The sequence below is a fragment of the Eulemur rufifrons genome, chromosome 10 (assembly GCF_041146395.1).
Source record: "Eulemur rufifrons isolate Redbay chromosome 10, OSU_ERuf_1, whole genome shotgun sequence".
NCBI classification, from domain to species: domain Eukaryota; kingdom Metazoa; phylum Chordata; class Mammalia; order Primates; family Lemuridae; genus Eulemur; species Eulemur rufifrons.
The window spans coordinates 26,022,161-26,043,976 of record NC_090992.1 but is presented as its reverse complement, the minus strand read 5'-3'; the positions used below and the strand labels follow the sequence as shown (position 1 = coordinate 26,043,976).

General features: G+C 43.0%; 1 protein-coding gene across 1 annotated transcript in view; it reads left to right on the top strand.

The window, feature by feature from the left end:
• The window catches only part of ITK (IL2 inducible T cell kinase), a 65,135-nt gene extending 47,284 nt beyond the window's left edge, over positions 1 to 17,851 (top strand). Inside the window, exons 9-17 of the mRNA XM_069484313.1 lie at positions 4,327 to 4,409; positions 6,278 to 6,411; positions 6,786 to 6,860; positions 8,506 to 8,677; positions 9,119 to 9,335; positions 10,308 to 10,372; positions 10,463 to 10,581; positions 13,571 to 13,728; positions 17,780 to 17,851. Of these exons, the coding sequence (XP_069340414.1) occupies positions 4,327 to 4,409; positions 6,278 to 6,411; positions 6,786 to 6,860; positions 8,506 to 8,677; positions 9,119 to 9,335; positions 10,308 to 10,372; positions 10,463 to 10,581; positions 13,571 to 13,728; positions 17,780 to 17,851 (1,095 nt within the window). The remainder of the gene's footprint in view (positions 1 to 4,326; positions 4,410 to 6,277; positions 6,412 to 6,785; positions 6,861 to 8,505; positions 8,678 to 9,118; positions 9,336 to 10,307; positions 10,373 to 10,462; positions 10,582 to 13,570; positions 13,729 to 17,779) is intronic.
• Positions 17,852 to 21,816: the final 3,965 nt, after the last annotated feature.

The following is a 21,816-nucleotide window of genomic DNA, read 5'->3' as shown; positions in this document are numbered from 1 at the left end:
AAGTGTAACGCAGCATGACAAGGCTATGAATTATCAGTCCGTCTTTCCACAATAACTTACCCTGTGTGTTGAGATTATCTTCTGAAGGTCACCTTCAAATTATATGGACAGAATGAAAGAAATAGACTCCTAACACAACCAACATGTCTCAGATGAAGACAGACAATGGAATAATTACTTCCAGCAGATAATATACCATAGCATATAATAATAATGGAATCATTTGTTATTATTATTAGCTATTATTAACTTAATAACTATCAGGTCCTCATTCTGGTATTGTATTCCACAAGCTGTTCTATGCACTTTAATTCTCCCAACAACCTTACGAAGTTTTCTACAGATGAGGAAGTTGAAGCTCTTACATTTAATCAGAGAACATCTGGAATTCACAAAATTACAGGCTGCTAGGATTCTTTTTAAAGAGCATCTGGTTCATCTCCTTTGTATTACAGGCAAGAAAACTGACAAGTTCAGAAAGGGAAATCAGTGGCATAGTCTGGACTAAAGCAGGGTTGCTTCTTCATACACACACACACACACACACACACACATGCACACACAGTTAATAAGAGAATACATGAATTGCTTTCTATTCTCCCATCCCACCAGGGTGAAACATGTATTTCGCCTCCTTATCATGATTTTTTTTTTTTTTTGCCGTTTATTTTTCTAGATTAAGTAGTAAAAGGCAGACTGAAACCTTAGGCATGTCCAAGGGGGCAGGGACCCCCGCTGGCTGCATTGCACAGGTCAGTGCCCCCTGCAAGGCAGTGGTATGAGTAACGTGTCCCCACCCCCGCCCCAGGCACTGGTGTTCTCAGTGGTTGTGACTTCCTCTGAGCTCCATACAGGAAGTCAGTGATAAAGCACATGCTGAGTGCCTCAATTTCCTCAGAACTCCTGGCTGCCTCAGCCCCCAAACAGTTTCCTGTCCCTGTCACTGAGTGCCACCCAGAGCAACCAAGATGAAGGGAGAGGGGGCTTCAGAGAAGCTGAGGTTCCATACTCGACAGCGCTGACTGCAAACCTCACCTCTCCTTTTTCTGATTTCTATGGACTATTTACTCTCATTAATATTCAATAGCTGAGCCCAGCTCTAATTAAAATTCTTTTTTTCAGAAAAGCAATAGCTTCTTTGAAAGATTAACAACAAAAACAATAACAAAACATTCTTAACTAGATGGGAGAGATATTCACACTCCCGTCTTCACAGTTGATAAACTTCTAATCTTTTTGGTCTGTTTCTTCCCCTTTAGAATAAATTACATATTCAGATAAAATCTGCCTCTGTTGAAGTTTTGTTTTTTCCTGCCTTGAGGTTAATCTATCACATTTCAATGAGGCAAGAGCAAAAGCTACATTATTTGGCAAATGGGGAAAAACTGGGAAGACAAGCTATGCTACATGTAACATGCGGATGAATATCACAAATGCGATTTTGAGCAAAGGAATCCAGACCCAAATTCACTACTTACTCACAGTAGTCAAAAGGTGGAAACATCACAAATGTCCACAAAATGTGGTATGTGTATACACACACACACACACACACACACACGAATATTATTCAGCTGTAAAAAGGAAGGAAATTCTGATACGTGCTACAACTTGGATGAACCTTGAAAACAACGTGCTAAACGAAAGAAGCCCATCACAAAAGACCGCATGTTATATGATTCTATTTATGTGAAATGCCTGTAAAAGGCAAATCCACGGAGGCAGAAAAAATATTAGTGTGGCAGGAGTGGAAATGGGACAAAGGTTTCTTTTTGGAATAATGAAAATATTCTAAAATTAGGTTATGATAATGGTTGCACAACTCTAAATTTACTAAAATTCACTGAAATGGGAGAATTTTTGGTATATAAATTATGCTTCAAAAGCTATTTTTAAAAACTAAATGAACTAATCTGGGGGTTTTGATGCACCATAAATCACCTTTACTTCAGAAATTGAATAAACTACTGACCCCAAAGGGAGGAAAAAGAATCTGACTTTTGAAAAATCAAGGTTTTTTTTAAAGGATTATTTGTAAGCAAAAGGTTAAAAGGTCTTCAATGTTTCATTGAACAGTTTCCATTCATAAGTGAGAGGAGGTAAGTAAGAATCTGGCTAGATCTCCTGTGTCCTCACCATGCCCGAGATCCTGCAGAGAGCACAAGTGCAGAATAGTCCCAAGTTCCACAGGGAGGTTGACAATGGGCCCAAGATCAGGTTATTATTTTCCAAAGATTTATAACTCATTCTCTTGAATTTAAAAAAAAAAAACTATGAAATATGAAGTAATTAAAGTAAACTCAGTATGTGCAAAAGATAGAATACTAAGACCATTTCAGGTCACTCAGAAAAAAAAACAAATATAGTAATTTTCTTCATTTTCCTCAACTCTTCCCCAGCAGCCAGGGCAGCCCAAGCTGAAAAGCAGACATTAATCTTCAGCTTCAAATTCCAAAATAGACTTCTGAAACTCCCAGCAAAGATAAGAGGAGTTTGAGAGTTTCAAAAGTCTAAGTATTTAATACTCAAATGCAGAGTTTGTGTGGCAAACATAAACATAGGTTTAGCGAGAATGCACAATGATATAAGAGCCAATTGTCCCCCAAACCCACCCCCTGCAGGATTAGGGCCGAGTACGGGAAGCAGGTTATGACTCTGCACAAGGATGAGCTTTCTAACTACGAGCACTGTTCTGGGAGGCAGGGACCACTTGTCAGGACTGTGACAAAGAGCAGATGCATGTTCAGTTAAATCAGTGGGTCACAAACCTGGATGCCTATAAGAATCACACAGCAAACTTTTAAAAAGTTCAGGTTCCAGGGTCCCGGTCCTGGAGATTCTTAGTGCGTAGGTACAGAACGGAGGAGCATGGACAGCTGTTTGTTGTTGTTTAATTTTGACTTAGTTTGTGTTTTAGATTCTTCAGGCGATTTGATGATCAACAAAGTTAGAAACACACCGGTTTAGGGAATTGCATTAGCTCAGTGGTTCCCAACCAGGGGTGATTTTGTCTTGCAGAGGACATTTGGCAAAGTCTGACATCTAGAAAGTAGAGGCTAGGGATGCTACTAAATATCCCATAATGTACAGGGCAGCCCCCCACAACAAAGGATTACTGGGCCCAAAGTGTCAATAGTGCCAAGGCTGGGATAACACTGGGCTAGATTGTCTTTATAAGGTCCTTTCTAACCCAGAGATTCTAAAATGCAAACAATTAGCATTACTCGCAGTGTGTGTGTGTGTGTGTGTGTGTGTGTGTGTTTTCTTGTGTAACAACCCACCTTTGCAGTTGAGGGACAGAGGGACTTGTGTTGTTCTAGATTCTATATACTTTGTTCCATATGCCACAAGTGTATGTCCTCCACACAAGGATCCCGTCTAACTCTGACCTTCACTTAGGGCCCTCACTATGTCTAATAATGGGCTTTACAAATGTTACCAGAGCAGAGTCACAGGGGTAGGAACAGAGTGTTAGACATGAAGTACTTATCTCAGATTTTTTAATTTCCATCGGGAATGAATAAACGGGTATGTCCATTTGCTTGTGCTTATTCATCAGTGTCACAAAACTGTCAGGGTGGTCAAAGGTACATTCTTGGGGCGCTCCCTTCCTCCTACCCACCTCATGAAACTAGGAGCTTGATGTTCTTGCTCCTTCTGTCCTGCAGCAAAATCAGCGCTCTGTAAAGGGCCTAAAGAAATATGTTCCCATCAAAGAACTGATGAAGTTTTCAGGACAGATAGTTATGCGTCCTTGTGGGGGAGTGATGTGGCTTCTAGCACCCACAGAATTGAGGCCTCATGGAGTGGTGGATTGAGCGTGGGCTTTGCTCGCATGCCAAAGTGGAAGGCTCACTAGAAATCACGTGTTCTCCCTGTCCCCTCTGAGAAAACTCAGGCCAGGGAGATCAAGGACAGGTCACTTACTAGTCGTGGGTCGTGGGAACACCACTTAAGCTCTCTGGCCCTCAGTGTCCTCACTGGTGATTGAGGATGACAATCTCTAGCTCGCAGTGTCCCAGTAAGGGTTGGAAAACATCTGTAAAGAATCTGGCACATGGTGAGCTCTAAAAGGGCACAGCTTATGTCTGTCTGTCTTCGTTCATGGCTAACGTCAGCACGCGAACAGTCCCCACCCTGTGTAGGAATGTAAGAAATATCTATTGGTTGATAGAATACACGAAACGGTTCCATTATCACTGAAAGTCTGCTCTATGCCAAACTGGATTGCGGTATCTCCTCCTTCTGTGGACAAGAAAGTGGAGCTGGGAGCATGAGCCTGGTTGCATGAGATCACTACCCTTCCATTCTCTCTGATCATTCCAGGGCAAAGAAGGAGCCTTCATGGTGCGAGATTCCAGGACTCCAGGGACATACACCGTGTCTGTTTTCACCAAGGCTATCGTAAGGTACGGTGCTAACTCAGCTCAGCCAAGTGGGCAGGGACAACTCTGAACTGGGTGAGTGATGGGTCACACACAACACACTCAGAGCGTGTGAGAGGCAAAGCCTAGAAACGATGTGTTCTCCCTGTCCCCTCTGACAAAACCGAGGCCGGGGAGATCAAGGACAAAACTGAAGAGGCTTAGTTAGAAAGGAACAGAGCTGGCGGTGGATGCCAGGCCCTCTTCTCAGTTAGCATCCCTGATTTCAGAGCTCCAGAGAAATAAAATACTTGGCCCTGTATAGGATGAGTGTATAATTTAATACATAGAGTAACAGAGAAGATATTTCCAACTGGAAGTAAAAATACATGAAATCCAGTTCTGGCTCTGTAAATAAAACGACCTAGCATTTATTAAGTCCTTGCTATACGCCAGGAACTTTATAGACCCTTTCCAATCCTAAGAAGCCCTGAAGGCAGGTGTTGCTCTGCTCATTTTACACAGAAGAAACTGAGGCTCAAAGAGCTGATGGCACTTCCCTAAGGCAACGGGGCTAAAGTGGCCAAGCCGCATTCACGCTCCAGCCAAGCTGACTGCGAGACCCCCACGGCTTGTCTGCCCCTCTCTGGAGCTCAGTTTCCTTCTCTGTAAAATGATGTCTAAGAGCATATCTAGGTCTCAAGTGCTTTTCTGATTAGAAAATCAGTGAGAGCTAAGCAGCTTGGCAATGACCACAGTGCAGTAGGAATTCATGGAAGAGAAAAATATTTTTTAAGGTGTTCTCAGGGAATATTTTGTGAAAGACTTGAGGACATGAGCAAGAGCCAGAGCAAAGGCAGGTTCAGATCGGGGCAAAGAGGGAGGCACCATCCAGGTCTGGGGAGGAACACAGGGCACAGCTCGGAGGGGCTGTGCCTCTGCCGGGGCCGGGAGACAGTGAGGAGAGTGACCTGAAACCTGCAAGGCGTGATGGAGAAGGAATGAGAGAGAAAGCCTGTGTTAGGGCTCCCAAGACCACCGCTAGGCTCACGCAGAGGACGCCCAGGACTAAAGCTTGTTACAGCGAAGGGATACGAAACAAAAGCAGCAACGGGAAAAGGCACGTGGGGCAGAGTCCAGAGGAAAGCAAGAACAAGCTTCCAAAAGTCCTTTTCCGGTAGAGTCACACGGGACGTGCTTAATTCCTCCAGCAACGAGTCGTGACAACACATGTGGAGTATTGTCTACCAGGAGAGCCCGTGAGAGACTCAGCACCCAGGGATTTTATCGAAGGCTGGGTCTGCAGACACCCTCTGCCGAGCACATACTAAAATTCTAGACTCCCAGAAGGAAAGTAGGTGTTCAGCGTGAAGCACATTGTTCATACAAACAGTTGAGTACAACCCGCCACCCTAGTCAGTTAGGGAATGGTGAGAGCCCTCCCGAAATCCAGGTTCCCAAACACCAGCCAAAGGGTTATGGTGCAAGCAGGCCTTTCTAAGGATAACAATTAGGCCTGCTATGTTAATTCTTCATGGCACAAAGTCAGATAAGTATGAAGGGGTTAGAGAGACTTCCTCAACGTATGCTGACAAAATAATTCACAAAACAGAGATGTTAAACATGTAGCACATATAATACCATGCCCCCATTTTGTAGCAATGGGGGAAACATCACCAATCTATCATAGCACTGCTGCCAACCGGGTCCAGATGCAACCTCAGAGTCCTTCTTAACACAGAAGCGAGGCATTCAGGGCCAACCTATCAAGACTGACATACAAGTTGAACTCTCTCTGCCATCCTTGTGAGAGGTCACAAAACCAAGATAATAAGAATCTAATACTAGTAGACATCTTTGTGTCTCCGCGTTGCTTCTTCATAATCACCGCATTTATGTTTCATTTGTTTAAGCGAGAACAACCCCTGTATCAAGCATTATCACATCAAAGAAACAAATGACAATCCTAAGCGATACTATGTGGCTGAAAAATATGTGTTTGATTCCATCCCTCTTCTCATCAATTATCACCAACATAATGGAGGAGGTAAGCTCTAGAGAACACAGGGGGGGTACCCTCAAAGGGAACTTGGGGAAAAGTGACAAAAGCCCAGCCTGTTTTCTTCCTGACCATAAATAATAACTAAATATACAAATAGGAAAGGATGTCATATATTTGATTATATATGTTCCATTAACGAACTCTAGTATGGAAATCGTGGGATTTTATCACCTGCCAGACACCTGTGCTTATGAATCTTCTCAAGGAGGCTGTGATATATCAGTGCTTGGGACTTGGGATTTGTTTTCCAGAATAAAAGTAGCTTTTGCATCAGATTTTTTTCTTTGCTGGTGATTTAAGTTAGACGGTTGCTACAGCAAAGCCCTAACTCCTGCCTTTGGCTTTTTTGATCAACCCAGGACTGGTCACTCGGCTCCGGTACCCAGTTTGTTCCTGGAGGCAGACAGCCCCCATCAAGGCAGGGCTGAGATACGGTGAGCAAAACGATCGGGAATGTAAACCCATGGCCCTAAACTCTACATGGACTTTCTATGCGCCTCCCTGCTCCCCAGACTTCAAATGACCATTGAAACAAGTATCCTATATGTCTGGAGCGAGCAGCACTGATGAACATTTACAATGTGTGTGAGTGAGAGAAGTGCATATATTTGCATAAGCACATCTATCTAGGCCAAAGCAATGGCCACTGGTTTTAGTAAAAGGTGCACTAATGAAGTGTTTATTGAGCACCGACTTTGTACAAAGCACTCTACTAAATGCTATCAGAAAAACGTTAGACACAATGCCTTAGCAACGTGTTTCCAACTATCTTCTAGAACTTCTACATCATGTAGTTGGTGTGGTATGGGTCTACTGCAATGGCTGTAAGCTGGCAGCATCCCAAAGTGTTTGTTTGCACAATAGACTATTAAGATTTTTTTTAATGCCTTTAGGCAGGGCATGCATCTCCAGGGCTGTAGCCCTTACTGTGCCTTCTTACTCTAAGCAACTGCTTCACCCACTTGGGATTTCCTGTGGACTCCGAGTTTGTATGTCCTTGGTCCAAACTGTGTGCTGCTTGAGAAGGCAGCTGCTCTAATTTTCATTTTGTATCTCTTAGATTGGTGACCCTCAAACTTCAGTGTGCATCAAAGTCCCCTGGAATACTTATTAAACATATAGGATCCTGGACCTTACCCCCAACACTTACCAAAACACAATCCCTTATGTCAGGGTCCTAGAGTCTACATTTTAAATAAGTGTCCAGTGATTTTGACCCAGGTGGTCAGAGGGCAATACTTTGAGAAACACTGCCATGGGCTTCTTCGTCCTTAACCAGCACCATGTTGGCACATAGTAGGTACTCAGTACTGTCTACTGTTGAGTCTCTGCCTCCAACAGGTAGAAATCTGGCTATTTGTGGTACCAGACCAAGCACTGGGGAAGGATAATTCTCTCTAGCCTCCCTATGAAAATAAGGATATTCTAATATCTGTAGAATCCTAATGTGTCCGTGCTGGGTGGAATCTCAGAGATTAGCTGGTTGGCCCAATCATTTTGTCAATAAGAAAATTGAGCCTTGGATCCTTTTACTAGTTTATAGAACTTTTATTGAGAGCCTCCCATGTGCCAAACACTGTGCTAGACCCTGCCTTCTCTTTGAATCCACCTACCTCTCTAACCGCCACCATTGCTAAGGCCTAGCTGAGTGCTGTGTACATAGTGTACGTAGTGGGTGCTCTTGATGGATGGATGAATGAATGATCAGCTCAAAGGAAATTTGCTCTGTGTGAAAAATGACAATAAAAAATTCACAGTCAGGTATAGAAAATGATTGGGACCTTGCAAGGACCCTTCCCTTTACTTTCTTTAATATCTTGATTAATGCTATCCTCCTTTTTCTTTCCATGTAACCTCCTCACAAACATTTTTTCATAGCTTTAAATGTATATCCTATGTTATTATTTGGGGAAAAGTTTGTTTACATTTATGATGGTTCTAAGTTTAGGACTTGTACCATTTACCATCTCTAAGTTATAGAAATAATAGGCTAAAATGCTAGGTAGGGCTATCTAGTCCCTGGGTAGCCCTATATTTCACTACTTGCCGACCCTGGAAAACCCTCTCTCTCTCTTCCAGGGAAATGGGTGATCGATCCATCGGAGCTCACTTTTGTGCAGGAAATTGGCAGCGGGCAGTTTGGGCTGGTGCATCTTGGCTACTGGCTCAACAAGGACAAGGTGGCCATCAAAACCATTCAGGAAGGTGCCATGTCAGAAGAGGACTTCATAGAGGAGGCTGAAGTCATGATGTGAGTGGTCAAAACAAGGGTATGCAGACACCCTGTGTTCTTTCAATACCATTCTAATGCCATGTGGTGCCACCTCCCTGTTCTAATCCCAGCAGTGTCTTCCTATTGCACAGAGAATAAAATCAAACTCCTCACCATGGTTGGCAAGGCCCGCTGTGGTCTGGCCCTGCCCACTTCCCCGTCTCAGCTCCTACCCATCTTTCCTCTGGTCCTCAACATGCCAGCCACACTGGCCTCCGTTCATCTACACACACCAGCTGACTCCCTGCCATCCTTCAAGTCTCAGCTCCAATGATATATTGTTGTTTTAGGAGGAAATGGATTTTGTTTTCAAAGCCATGAGTTGGGCAAAGTGGCCACTGGCTATTTTGGTTCCATAAAATGTTCAACACTTTCGGGAGACTGAGTTTGGGCCATCTCACTCTTGCCTTTTTCCTCCAGGAAACTCTCTCACCCCAAACTTGTCCAGCTGTATGGGGTGTGTCTGGAGCAAGCCCCCATCTGCCTGGTGTTTGAGTTCATGGAGCACGGCTGCCTGTCGGATTACCTGCGCAGCCAGCGGGGACTCTTTGCCGCGGAGACCCTGCTGGGCATGTGTCTGGATGTGTGTGAGGGCATGGCCTACCTGGAAGAGGCGTGTGTCATCCACAGAGACTTGGTACGAGCGTGCACAGCGGACACCCGTGGGTCCAGGATGAAAAGGCACATCCCACGGAACTGTAGAGCTACCGAAACTGGGGACACGTTAATAGATAACAAATCACAGGCCATCTCCTTTCCTCTTTCGACTTCTTCCTTCCTCTACCCACTTTGAGGGGTCCTGGTGGGAAAGTGCTTCATGAGAACTCAGATCTGGGCTCTAATCCCAGCCCTACCTCTAACTTTCACCTTCTGCATTTCAGTTTATAATCTTCTGAAATGGAGCTAACAGCCACTCCTTCTTAACCTCTCTGTGCCTCAGTTTCCTCCTGCTAAAATGAGGGAAATGGACAAGGACAGTTTGTCTCAAAGTGTTATCCAAGGATCTACCAGCATCACATTGGGGTAACCCTTCAGCTACTCTCAGAATCTCTGGTGGCTGGGATTCACGGATATTCATTTTAACACACTCCCCCACCTGTGATTTGTATGCATGTTAAAATCTGAGACACACTGGAGTCTTTTATCTCTAAGGACTCTTCCAATACAACGTTCTGTGATATGCATCAGGGACCGACCAGGTACTCTCCCTATTGAGGGATAGTTTTACGAGGATTAACAACCTCAAAACATTCTTACTTTAGTCAAATGGGAGATGCTTTCTTCCTATCACCTCTAGAGTTAATGTTTCCTATCGGGTCAAGTGGCACTAGAGCCCATCATTGTTTAGACAACACCATGGCTTTCTCTTCTAATTAGGATCCAGGAATGAAGGTAAACTTATTTATCCCAATAATGGAGCTTATATGTTCGACTTTCTAGTTAATTCCAGCAGGCAGTTATGAAGCTTAATGCACATTTGTGAAGCTCCTCGATGCCCTTGTACCACATACCCAGTAAAGCAAAGACCTGTGATTATAGGGGACTCCTTAATAACTGATTACCCATCAACAGTTTCCCTTGTCCTTTTGTTTGCCTGTCTCCTCTCCAGGCTGCCCGAAATTGTTTGGTGGGAGAAAACCAAGTCATCAAGGTGTCGGACTTTGGGATGACAAGGTAAAACAGGCACGTGGGGCCAGCAAAGTCTCGGGAATGGGACTCAGGCCTCCGGAACATTCTGACCTTCTCCCTCTACTCTCTTCCCAGGTTCGTTCTTGATGATCAATACACCAGTTCCACAGGCACCAAATTCCCAGTGAAGTGGGCATCCCCAGAAGTTTTCTCTTTCAGCCGCTATAGCAGCAAATCGGACGTGTGGTCATTTGGTGAGTGCCATCCTGGCCCGCCCCCCGCACGGTCTGGGACTGCAGGCCAGCTGTTTCCTCTGTCGAGTGCAGGCAGCCCTGCTCACCTTGAACTTGTGTTGTGAGGGCAGCCCACTGGCGATCTGTGTAAGAATAGCCCTGGAGTGTACAAAGGGGCTCTCGTTATTGTATTTATTCTTGGAGATATATGAAATAGGAAAAATAAAAGTGGAAACAGGATTCTGGTGGCAGCTTCTATGAGGTCAAAATCTAGAAGAGTGAGGAGATTTGAATATGAGCTTCTTGAAGGCAGGGATCATGCTTTTGTCCAACACTATATTCCGTCACTTAACCCTCAATAAGTATTTTGCTCATTCATTCAACAACAATTTGCTGAGCATCTATTACATCCCAGGGGCTAACCTCAAGTGCTGAGAATGCAGTGGTACATGGGATAGAAAAGACTTTTATCCTCTTGGAGCTAAATTTTAGAGGGGAGGAAAGACAGATAACAATCACATAAACAAGCTGACATACAGAAGATAAAGTCATGCAGTAAAGAAAGAAACTATAAATAAAATAAGACAGTAATGGGATACAGTGAATGGAATGGAGAGAGGGTCTGCTTTGAATGGTGTGGTCTGGGAAGGCCTCTCTAAGGAAGTGAGTCTTGAGCAATGGCTTGAGTGATTAGAGGGAGCTGTCACCATTCGAAGAGCCAGGGAACAGTGTCCCTGAAGGAGGGACCAGCAAGTGCAAAAGCTTGGGGTATCTAAAGAACAGGGGGTACTGACTTAGTGCAAGAACAGTAGGCAATGAAGTTGGCAGGCCCTGGTAAGGAATTAGAATTTCTAAAAAGTGCAAGTGGGCATGTGAATGAATGGAGGAATGAATGGAGGAATGAATGATGTTGGTGTGGCTAAATGTCCTTGCTAGATTTGTCATGCCACCCTAAGTCATTATGCACAAAAATATACCAGACAACCTTTTTGATGTGGATTACAAGAAGGGTTACACTTTGGACAGGAACTGCTTGAGTGTTGATTTGACCATCCTGTATGAAGGAAGGGTTTACTAAGGGTTTACTAGCAGTGGAAACCATGAAGAAGATGGCTAATTAAATCTCTGAGGAGGAAAATAATGGATTTCAAAATCTTCAGCATTTTAGAACATCCATCTCCAGGTGCCAAGTGGTTTGTTAATTATCATTCCTGATCAGTTCCTTAAAACAGTTCCCCAATTCACCAGGCCTAGCTGCTACTTTGTTAGCCAGTTTTAAGTGACAGAAGGAACTTGGAAGACATTGCTCTGACAGCATTCTTGGACTACTCTCCTCTCCGCAGTGTGATAACCAGGAAGTTAGGGCTGACGTGCAGCCGTGTCTCTGTGAGTGATGAAACTGATCACATTGCGCCCAGCCAGGGCCCTGTAAAGACGTATCTGGAGCAATGACCACTTTGGCACATTTGCCTTCTGACCTGAATGGGGTTTATTCAGCCACAGGGTGTCAGCCTGGGAATTTTCTGCTGCATCTTATCATGAGGGGTTGGGCTGAAATTTGTCCCTGCCCAGGATGTGTTATTTGAAGAGTCCAGAGATAAGGTTGGTAGATGGATGCAGAATAGAAAGGGTTCAGTGAAGAAAGTGAGAGAAAACCGAGATGGCAGCCTGAGCAACAGAAACATGAGTGGGCTGAGAGCTCCATGCCTGCCTCTGCCCATTGGACCTCGTCATCATTTTAACTTTGTGCCCCAATTAGCTGTGTGCTGCTTTGAGCGAGTAACCTCTTTGGGCCTCACTCAGTTTTCTCCTGTATGCATTAGAAGGTTTGTATTAAATATTAAAGCATTTGCTTTCAAACTGTTTTAGCAGCAGTCCCAATTTTCAAGAGAAATCTCACTAGAAATCCTGGCATCTTGGGGTGATGAGCATTCTTATTTAGCATTCTTATGTAGCATTCAGGTTCTGAATTTCCAACTCGTGAGGCACCTCTAAGGACCCTCTAGAAATTCTTGTCCACTGGGTCTGGGCTGGGGCCCAGGAATCTGATATTTGAACAGACGTCTGAGATGATTGTTATTCAGGTGTTTGTAGGATCATACCTTGGGAAACTCTGCCCGAAGATTCTCTGGAATATACTTTGAAAAGCTCTGGGGTACATGATCTGCAATCTCCCTTCCTGCTCTGACAGCCCATGACTGTACTAGCACATGATAAAGCTGGCTGTGACATTTCTACCAAGGGCAGAAGGGGAAAACAGATTCACTCAGAAGTCAAAAATAGACAACCCAAAGATGTGTTTTGCTTGGTCTACACAGTATTTATATTTTTTAACTCTCAATTTCTTTTTCTTTTTTTTTTTTTTTTTAAGGCAGCATAAAAATCAGGTTTATTGAGGAGAGAAAGATAGGATTATAGGGCAAGAGCAAGATGTAGGTTTACAGAGCATGACACATATGCCACAGAGGAGAGCTAGACCCGTTGTCACAGCAAAGGGAGAACAAAAGGAAGGGCACAAAAAGGGCTTAACTCTCAATTTCTGACTTCCTTTAGAACATCAGAAGATGTGACAATCCTGAGCCCTCGTTTCCGTGTGTCGTACTTTGGCTGACACCAAATCGTAGCTGTCCCCTTAAGATAGAATTTTTGATCTCCAGTTTTCCACAGTCCTCACCAGTCCCTATTGGTCACATCTCACCCATTCCATTCATTTACGTCATGTGTGTAGACAGTTGAGTTTAAGTCCCCTGCAACTTTTAGTCGTAGACTTTGACTTAGATATAACAAAGGACTGAGCTTGAAAATCCTTCTCCACTAGGAAGCCCGGGAAATTGCAGTTCTTTAAAAATAGGACAGGCCCAATAAGCCTCAGTTGGGCTTGACGGTGTACTCCTGCAGGTAGGGACTTGAAACCTAATGCCAAGGAGGCTGTAATTTCTCCAGGTAGGTTTGTTTGTTTGATATTTTTAGCCTTTGTCACTAGCTGTGCTGTGCTCATCTTTTCTCATAGGCGTGCTGATGTGGGAGGTCTTCAGCGAAGGCAAAATCCCATACGAAAACCGAAGCAACTCAGAGGTGGTGGAAGACATCAGTACCGGATTTCGGTTATACAAGCCCCGACTGGCCTCCTCGCATATCTACCAGATCATGAATCATTGCTGGAAAGAGGTCAGTAGAGGAAGTGGTTTGCCCCTGCGTTATAATATACAATTTCAGGGCCTGCTCCCTTCCCTAGAAAAAAGAACCGTCTTAGAAAGATAAGGCCACAAGGATGACCAAAATCGATTAGCAAAACATGACTTTAAGGGTCTTTACTATTATTATTATTATTATTTTTTAGAGACAGTCTTGCTCTGTCACTCAGAATGGAGTGGAGTGGTACAATCATAGCTCACTGCTACCTCGAACTCCTGGGCTCAAACGATCCTCCTGCCTCAGCCTCCTGAATAGCTGGGACTATAGGCGTGTGCCACCACGTCTGGCTCATATTTTTATTTTCATTTTTTTATAGAGACAGGGTCTCACTGTGTTGGCCAGGCTGGTCTCAAACTCCGGGGCTCAAGTGATCCTCCCACCTCGGCCTCCCAAAATGCTGGGAGTACAGGCGTGAGCCACCGCACCTGGCCTCTAAGGGTCTATTAACTGGATAGATTCCCCAGTCCTAACAGAGCTAACAGCGACCTAAAATGTTACTCCATTTGCTACATAATGTCACAAACCATAAGCCTAGCTCCAGAGAGGAGGTGAGGTGAGGCCTATGTCAGCTCCCTCCTCGATTTTCTGAGGAGAGAAAAAAAAATCTGTGACATCCTAAAACCATTAAAAGTACATGAGGTTAGTTATATAAATTGGGGAACAGAAGTTCACTTATGCTATGAAAATGTTATAAAACAACTTAGTTAAGGTTTATTTTATTCATTCAACAATTCAGAATGGTGAGCCACTTACCCCATACCCACCTGGATGGCTCAGTTACCCCGTGCGTGGGTCACAGGCCGTGCCTTGAGTACATCAGCATGAATCTTAGATGGCCTTGGACGAGTTAGAACATTGTAAATTTCAGCCAACGTGGAAAGTTGCCGAAATAGTTAATAAAAATTCTGGTCATTGAAGGACAACAAGGTAGAAGGCAAAAAATAATAAAACACTTGGATTTTACCCAAGCGTTACCATTTCTTTATCATGAATCTTGGACAATTCTCTGAATTTCCTTTTTCTTTCCAGTAAGAGAATTAAATAACGTTTGGTCTGTAAGTTCACAGAGCTTTTATAATCAGAAACAAAGAAACAAACAATAAAGACATCCACAAGGGCACAAAATAAATCTTGTCCGCTTCATAAGGATGAACCACTATGAGAATAATGATGGCTGACGTTCGGTTAGCATTTAATTTTTCTCTTTTAACTTTTATTGATTTTTTTTAAATTAATAGGCTTTGTTTTTTAGAAGTTTCAGATTTACAGAAAAATTGAGCAAAAAGTACAGAGTTCCCATATACCCTCCTCCCCTGTACACAGTTTCTCATTTATTAACATTTTGCGGCCGGGTGCGGTGGCTCACGCCTGTAATCCTAGCACTCTGGGAGGCCGAGGCGGGTGGATCACTCGAGGTCAGGAGTTCGAGACCAGCCTGAGCAAGAGCGAGACCCCGTCTCTACTAAAAATAGAAAGAATTATATGGACAGCTAAAAATATATATAGAAAAAATTAGCCGGGCATGGTGGTGCATGCCTGTAGTCCCAGCTACTCGGGAGGCTGAGACAGGAGGATCGCTTGAGCCCAGGAGTTTGAGGTTGCTGTGAGCTAGGCTGACGCCACGGCACTCACTCTAGCCCGGGCAACAGAGTGAGACTCTGTCTCAAAAAAAAAAAAAAAAAAATAGAAAGAAATTATATGGACAACTAAAATATATATATACAAAAAATTAGCCGGGCATGGTGGCGCATGCCTGTAGTCCCAGCTACTCGGGAGGCTGAGGCAGTAGGATCGCTTAAGCCCAGGAGTTTGAGGTTGCTGTGAGCTAGACTGACACCACGGCACTCACTCTAGCCCGGGCAACAAAGCAAGACTCTGTCTCAAAAAAAAAAAAAAAAAACATTTTGCATGAGTGTGGTCCATTTGTTATAATTAAGGAACCTCTGTTAATACATTAGTATTAACTAAAGTCCATAGTTTACACTGAGGTTCACTCCTTGTGCTGGAGAGTTCTGTGGGCTTTGACCAATGCACAATGCCGTGTATCTACCCTTACAGTATAGAATAATTTCACAGCCATAAAAATCCCCTGTGTTCCACCTATATATCCCTCCTTCCCATCCCCAAACTGCTGGCAACTGCTGATCTTTTTACTGTCTCCCTACTTTTGCCTTTTCCAGAAGGTCATGTAATTGGAATCCTACAGTATGTAGCCGTTTCAGGCTGACTTCTTTCACTTAGTAACATGCATTTAAGATTCCTCCATGTATTTTCATGGCTTGATAGCTTATTTCTTTTTATCACTAAATGTTCCATTGCATGGATATACCACATTTGTTTATCCATTTTGCCTACAGAAGTAAATCTTGGTTGGTTTCAGTTTTTAACAATTATGAATAAAGCTACTATAAACGTTTATGTGCAGGTTTTTGTTTGGACATAAATTTTCAACTCGATTGGGCAAATGCCTAGGAGTGTGATTGCTGGATCATATGGCAAGACTATGTTTAACTTTGTAAGAAACTGCCAGAATGTCTTCCAAAGTAGCTGTACCATTTTGCATTCCCACCAGCAACGAGAGTTCCTCGTCGGCATTTGTTGTGTTGGATTTCAGAGGTTCTGATAGATGTGTAGTGATATTTCATTGTTGTTTTACTTTGCATTTTCCTAATGACATTTGATGTTAAGTGTATTTTCATATGCTTTTTGGCCATCTGTATATCTTCTTGGTGATATCTGTTTGGATCTTTTGCCCATTTTTCAATTGTGTTGTTTATTTTGTTGGGTTTTAAGAGTTCTTTGTATATTTTGAATACAAGTCCTTTATCAGATATGTGTTTTGCAAATATTTTCTTGTAGTCTGTGAGTTGTATTCTCATTCTTTTGACAGCATCTTTCACGGAGCAGACATCTTTAATTTTAACAAAGTTCAACATCAATTTATTCATTCATGAATTGTGCTTTTGATGTTGTATTTAAAAACTCATTTCCCAGCCCAGTGTCACCCAGATTTTCTCCTCTGTTATCTTATGGAAGTTTTATAGTTCTGCGTTTTACATTTAGGTGTATGATCCACTTTGAGTTAATTTTTCTGAAAGGTGTAAGGTCTATGACTAGAGTCATTGTTTTATAAATGGATGTCTGATAATTCCAGCACTGTTTGTTGAAAAGATTACCTTTTATCCTTTGATCCTTTTATAAGGATCAGTTTACTAGATTTATATGGGTCTATATCTGGGCTCCAGTCTATTCCATTGATGTGTTTGTTTATTCTTTCACTAATACCACACTGTTGTGATTATTGTAGCTTTAGAATAAGTCCTGAAGCCAGGGAGAGTCAGTCCTCCAGCTCTATTCTTTTCCTTCAATATTATGTTTTCTATTCTTGGTCTTTTTACCTCTCCGTTATACACTTTAGAGTCAGTTTGTCAATATCCACCAAATAACTTGCAGAGATTTTGTTTAGGATTGTGTTGAATCTATAGATCTAGTGGGAAAGAATTGATATCTTAACACCACAGAGTCTTTCATTCCAAGAACGTGAAATATCTCTCCATTTGTTTAGATCTTCTTTGATTTCTTTCGTTAGAATTTTATATTTTCCTCATCCAGATCCAGTACTGTGAGATTTATAACTAAACATTCCATTTTGGAGGTGTTCTTTAGCATTAATTTATGATGCATTTTTATATGTGATTTATTTAATTCTCAAAACAATTTCATGAGGTAGATACTGCTATTATCAAGCATTTTTACAGATAACAAAACTGAGGTTCAAAGAGGTTAAGTAACCTGCTCAATGTCACACAGCTAATGAGGGGTAAAGCTGAGATTTAAACTAGGCCATCTGATTCCAGAATACCTGCTGTTAACAACTTAGGGAAATCTATATGGAATACAATCTATATGGAGGCATGTTTAAAACATCAGCAAAGGGTACTGCTATTAAATTCTAGTTTGCTTTGGACTGACTTATGACACACACATACAGGGAACTCACAAAGTCCTTTGTTTCCTTCTCTAGAGACCAGAAGACCGGCCAGCCTTCTCCAGACTGTTGGGTCAACTGGCTGAAATCGCAGAATCAGGACTTTAGTAGAGAATCGAGGCCAGGCCATGGGCTGCAGATCCTGAACGAAGGAGGGACGTCCTCCTTTCCACAGAGCATTAGAAGCTGCCACCAGCCCAGGACTCTCCAGTGGTAGCGTGGCCTGTGGCGCCTGTCCCCGAGCTGCCACGGAGGCAGGACCCTGACTGCAGCCAGCAGCCAGGCCACAGGCAGCAGCGTCGGCCACAGAGCTGGGAGCCAGGCCAGGACAGAGGCGACATCTCTGCCCTTCCTCCAGCCTCTCGTCGTACACGGTGCACAAACCTCAATCTGACAGCTTTCAGGCAACATTGCTTGCACTTCTTAGCAATAGGGAGAGACAGGGGTAGGATCCCGGATATTATTTTTATTATTATTTTAAACATGGATCTGAAATTTACGGTTCAAACCAGCAACACAGTATCCCAGGATATCAAATTTATTTGAACCAGCAACACAGTATCCCAGGATATGGGGACAAGGGGCACAGGGACTATGACTCTTTTTCTAGAAAAAGCAGTGAGTTAACTAAGGTCAGAAAGATGCTGCCGGCCACAGCTTCCTGCCGCAGAGGGTAGCAAAGCAGCTGCTCACACAGCAGGCCGGGTTTTCTGAGAAGCGGCTTTATGAGGTTTTACAGAGTACAGTGGGACCCCTCTCCTTCAAGGGAGCGTGGTGAGCTCCACTGGATGGATCGGGGTGAGCCGTTCAGATCCCGTGGTTGGAGTGTTGGTATCGATGTCTGGACAGGAACAAGGGGGCATCTGATGGGGGGGAACCAAGTAGTACCGAAAAAGGCCTTAGGTTTTACCACTCCAGTGCTCATCTTCTGTACCGCGCCATGCAGGGGACGATGCCTCCTCTTCCGCACAGAATGCAGCCCAGGAGGAAATGAGTGCTTCTGAGTACTGACTCTGGCAGATGACTGTTCTATCCTTTGCTCCAGCCTCTGGGAATCAGCCTCCTCTCCGCACTGTCCCACCCTCATCAATAGAGGGCAGCATTGTGTCGGTCAGTGTGGCATTGCAGAGACATGGAAGCTTGTTCAGGCCCCTAGGGTTTAGCAATTTAAAGGTTGAGACTTCAAGACTCCCATTCTTGCTCCAACCATCTGGGTGGAAACAGTCAGACGCTGACTGAGGTGCTTCCAAGATGCACAAGGATGCCCATTGTCGACTGAGCATTTGTATATGCAAAGTGAATATGATCACTAGGTACCGAGCTGAGTTTTTCACCGAGTTCACACTCCATGAGATAGTGTTATTATTCCCATTTTACAGGTGATAGAACTGAGGCCTTAAAAAGCCAAGACACCTGCCCAAAGTGACAGAAACTAGGAAGTCTAGAGCCAGGATTCTAGCCCAAATCTGACTCCAATGCATAGATTCTTTATTCCTATTTGACACTGCCTCCTACTGAGAATGAAAGGCATTGCAGAGGAGATGAATACAGCGGAGGGGAAGGACAGACATAAGAAGCCAATGAAGAAGTCAAAATGGAACCACCGGCAAGTAATGTTGCTTTTGCACATGCCATTGGCATTGGTTGTATGGCCCTTTAACTTGGAATAGGATCTTCTTTTTCCTCTTCTGTATCCTCACCTTGGTCATAGTTAATGACTTTGGAGTCACTCAGTTAATTAACCCTTTAATTCTCCCAACCCACTAAAGTCTTGCATGAAGCCATTTATAGATGAGCTTCAAAGCAGCTTTAAAAGATCTCCTGAAAAAGTATGAATGCTTCCTTTAATTATCATTCCAACTTTGAGCAGTAGTCTCCTTGGATGTTTCGTGGGGAGGGATATTCCCTTATGTAAGAGAGATTTAATTTTCCTACAGTGCTCAGATAAAGCTTTTAGAGAAATTATTGGATGGAGTTGCAATTAGCTCTTTCTATATCATATAATATTTTGACTGGCTTGAGATTCAGACGCATAACTTTTAACTATAATTATTGTAAAATGGGGAGCCTCAAGATAAAACTCTGTCATTCAGAAGATGATCTACTCAACTTATCCAAAATTATCCTTGTTTACTTTTTAGCATTTTGTACATTCTCTTTTGGAACCCTTAATTAGAGATGATTTCTGGAACATTCAGCCTAGAAGAAAAACATTGGAATTGACTGATCTCTGTGGTCTGGTTTAGAAAATTCCCCACTGCATAGTATTATCTTTTTTAAGCTCAGATTCATTGGGGCCTTAACTAAACATGTATAGATATTTCACCTCCTGGTGTCCTATCCCTCAAAATGGGCTTCCTGCCTGGCTTTTTCCCCCTCTCACATTTTGTAAATGGTGCCCTGTGTTCACAGAGAATTCCCTTATACAAGGCTTTGGTTCTACTTGCATATTGTAGATTTTGCATTTTGTACCTTTTGTATTTATATTTGGATCAGATGAATATTTATTAGTGTACAGTCACTGCTAGTGTTCAAAATGAAAATATTACAAATATCTTTTATCCTTTGTAGAGTGCACAAAGTTAAAATTTATACATAGCAAATAAAGCTGTGCTTTAATAAACATAGCATGTGTGGCCTGGGTTCCATATTTAGGCAAATGGCAAACTCTCAAAACTTTTCCTTAAGTAAAAATGGTTATATGGTTTCATCTTCCACAGAAAAGTAAAAACTACACATTATTCAACAACGTCAACTCAACAAGTAAATAGCAAATGCTCCCTATGTGTCGTGCACTCGGCAGAGTATAGGTATCCCCATGGAAACAGTGATCAAAAAGGCATAGTCTTTACTTTCCAGTCTGGTCGAGAAGGCAGATATATAAACAAATAAAATGATAATACAGCAATTTAGAGCAACAACAGAAATATGGTCAAAGAAGAGACGAGCCCAGAAAAAGTGATGGCACTTACCAGGGGAGGGCTGACATCAGGGGAAATATTTAGAGCCTTGCTACTCAAAGTGTGCCTGAAACAGCAGCAATAGCACCACCAGCTTGTGAGAAGTACAAATACTCAGGCATCATCCTCACCTACTGAACACGAATCTGCATTTTAACGAGATCCACAGGTAATCATATGCACATTAAAGTTTGAGAAGCACTGTCACAGAGGATATAAGGTCAAACTCAGTGTTGAAGATGAATCATGGGTTTTTTTTAGGTAAGCAAGTGGGTAGAAATAAAAGAAATACTTTCCAGGTAGAGGGAACAGAATGTACTGGGGAGCTATTATCAGTTCACTATTGCTGGAACATGAGAGAGAGAGAGAGTGTATGTGTGTTTTCTCGGCAAGGGTAAAGATGGTAGAAGAGTGGGCAAATTGAAACTGAGACTATAAATCTCAGCAAGGACTATATTTGAAAAGACTAAGAAGTTGGAATTTCCTGTAGATAGAAAAGATGTCATTGCACAGTGAGAGAAGGTCAAATTTGCATTTAAAAACATATTCTGGCAGTGTTGTGGTGAGTGGATTTGAGAAAGGCAAAGCTGGTGGAAGAAAAATCAATTTGGAGATGATTTTTGCCTTGTTCACAGTACCAGATTATTGTTCATAGTCACTCACTGTCATCTGCTGTGTGGGTGACATATGGAAATTGTAATTCGGAGTTCTTCAGTCGCTGTTGGACAGCAATAAATAGCTTTTCTTCTCCGTCTTGAAATCTCAGTGAAAAAAAGGCAGGGCTGTTCTAGCCTGGGTGTGTTGAGCACTCTGTACCTTTCACACCATCACATGCTCTTGTCCGTTGCAGGAGCCAGCTCATGCACCAGTGGGCCACCAGGCATGGGTGAGAAAGCCTGTGGCTTCCCTTCAGTCCCTCCTCGGACTCACCTCTGGGCTTGATTCCCACCAGCATATATTCCACACTAGAAATGTCTAAAGCAGGTTGGATAAACAGATCTGCTTTTCAGAGGATTTTTCCTGCAGACTCTACTCTCCTTGGAATCTTTTCACAAACGAGCCCACCATTCACGGGAAGAGACAGAACATAGCTCATTCAGCAAGACGGCGAGT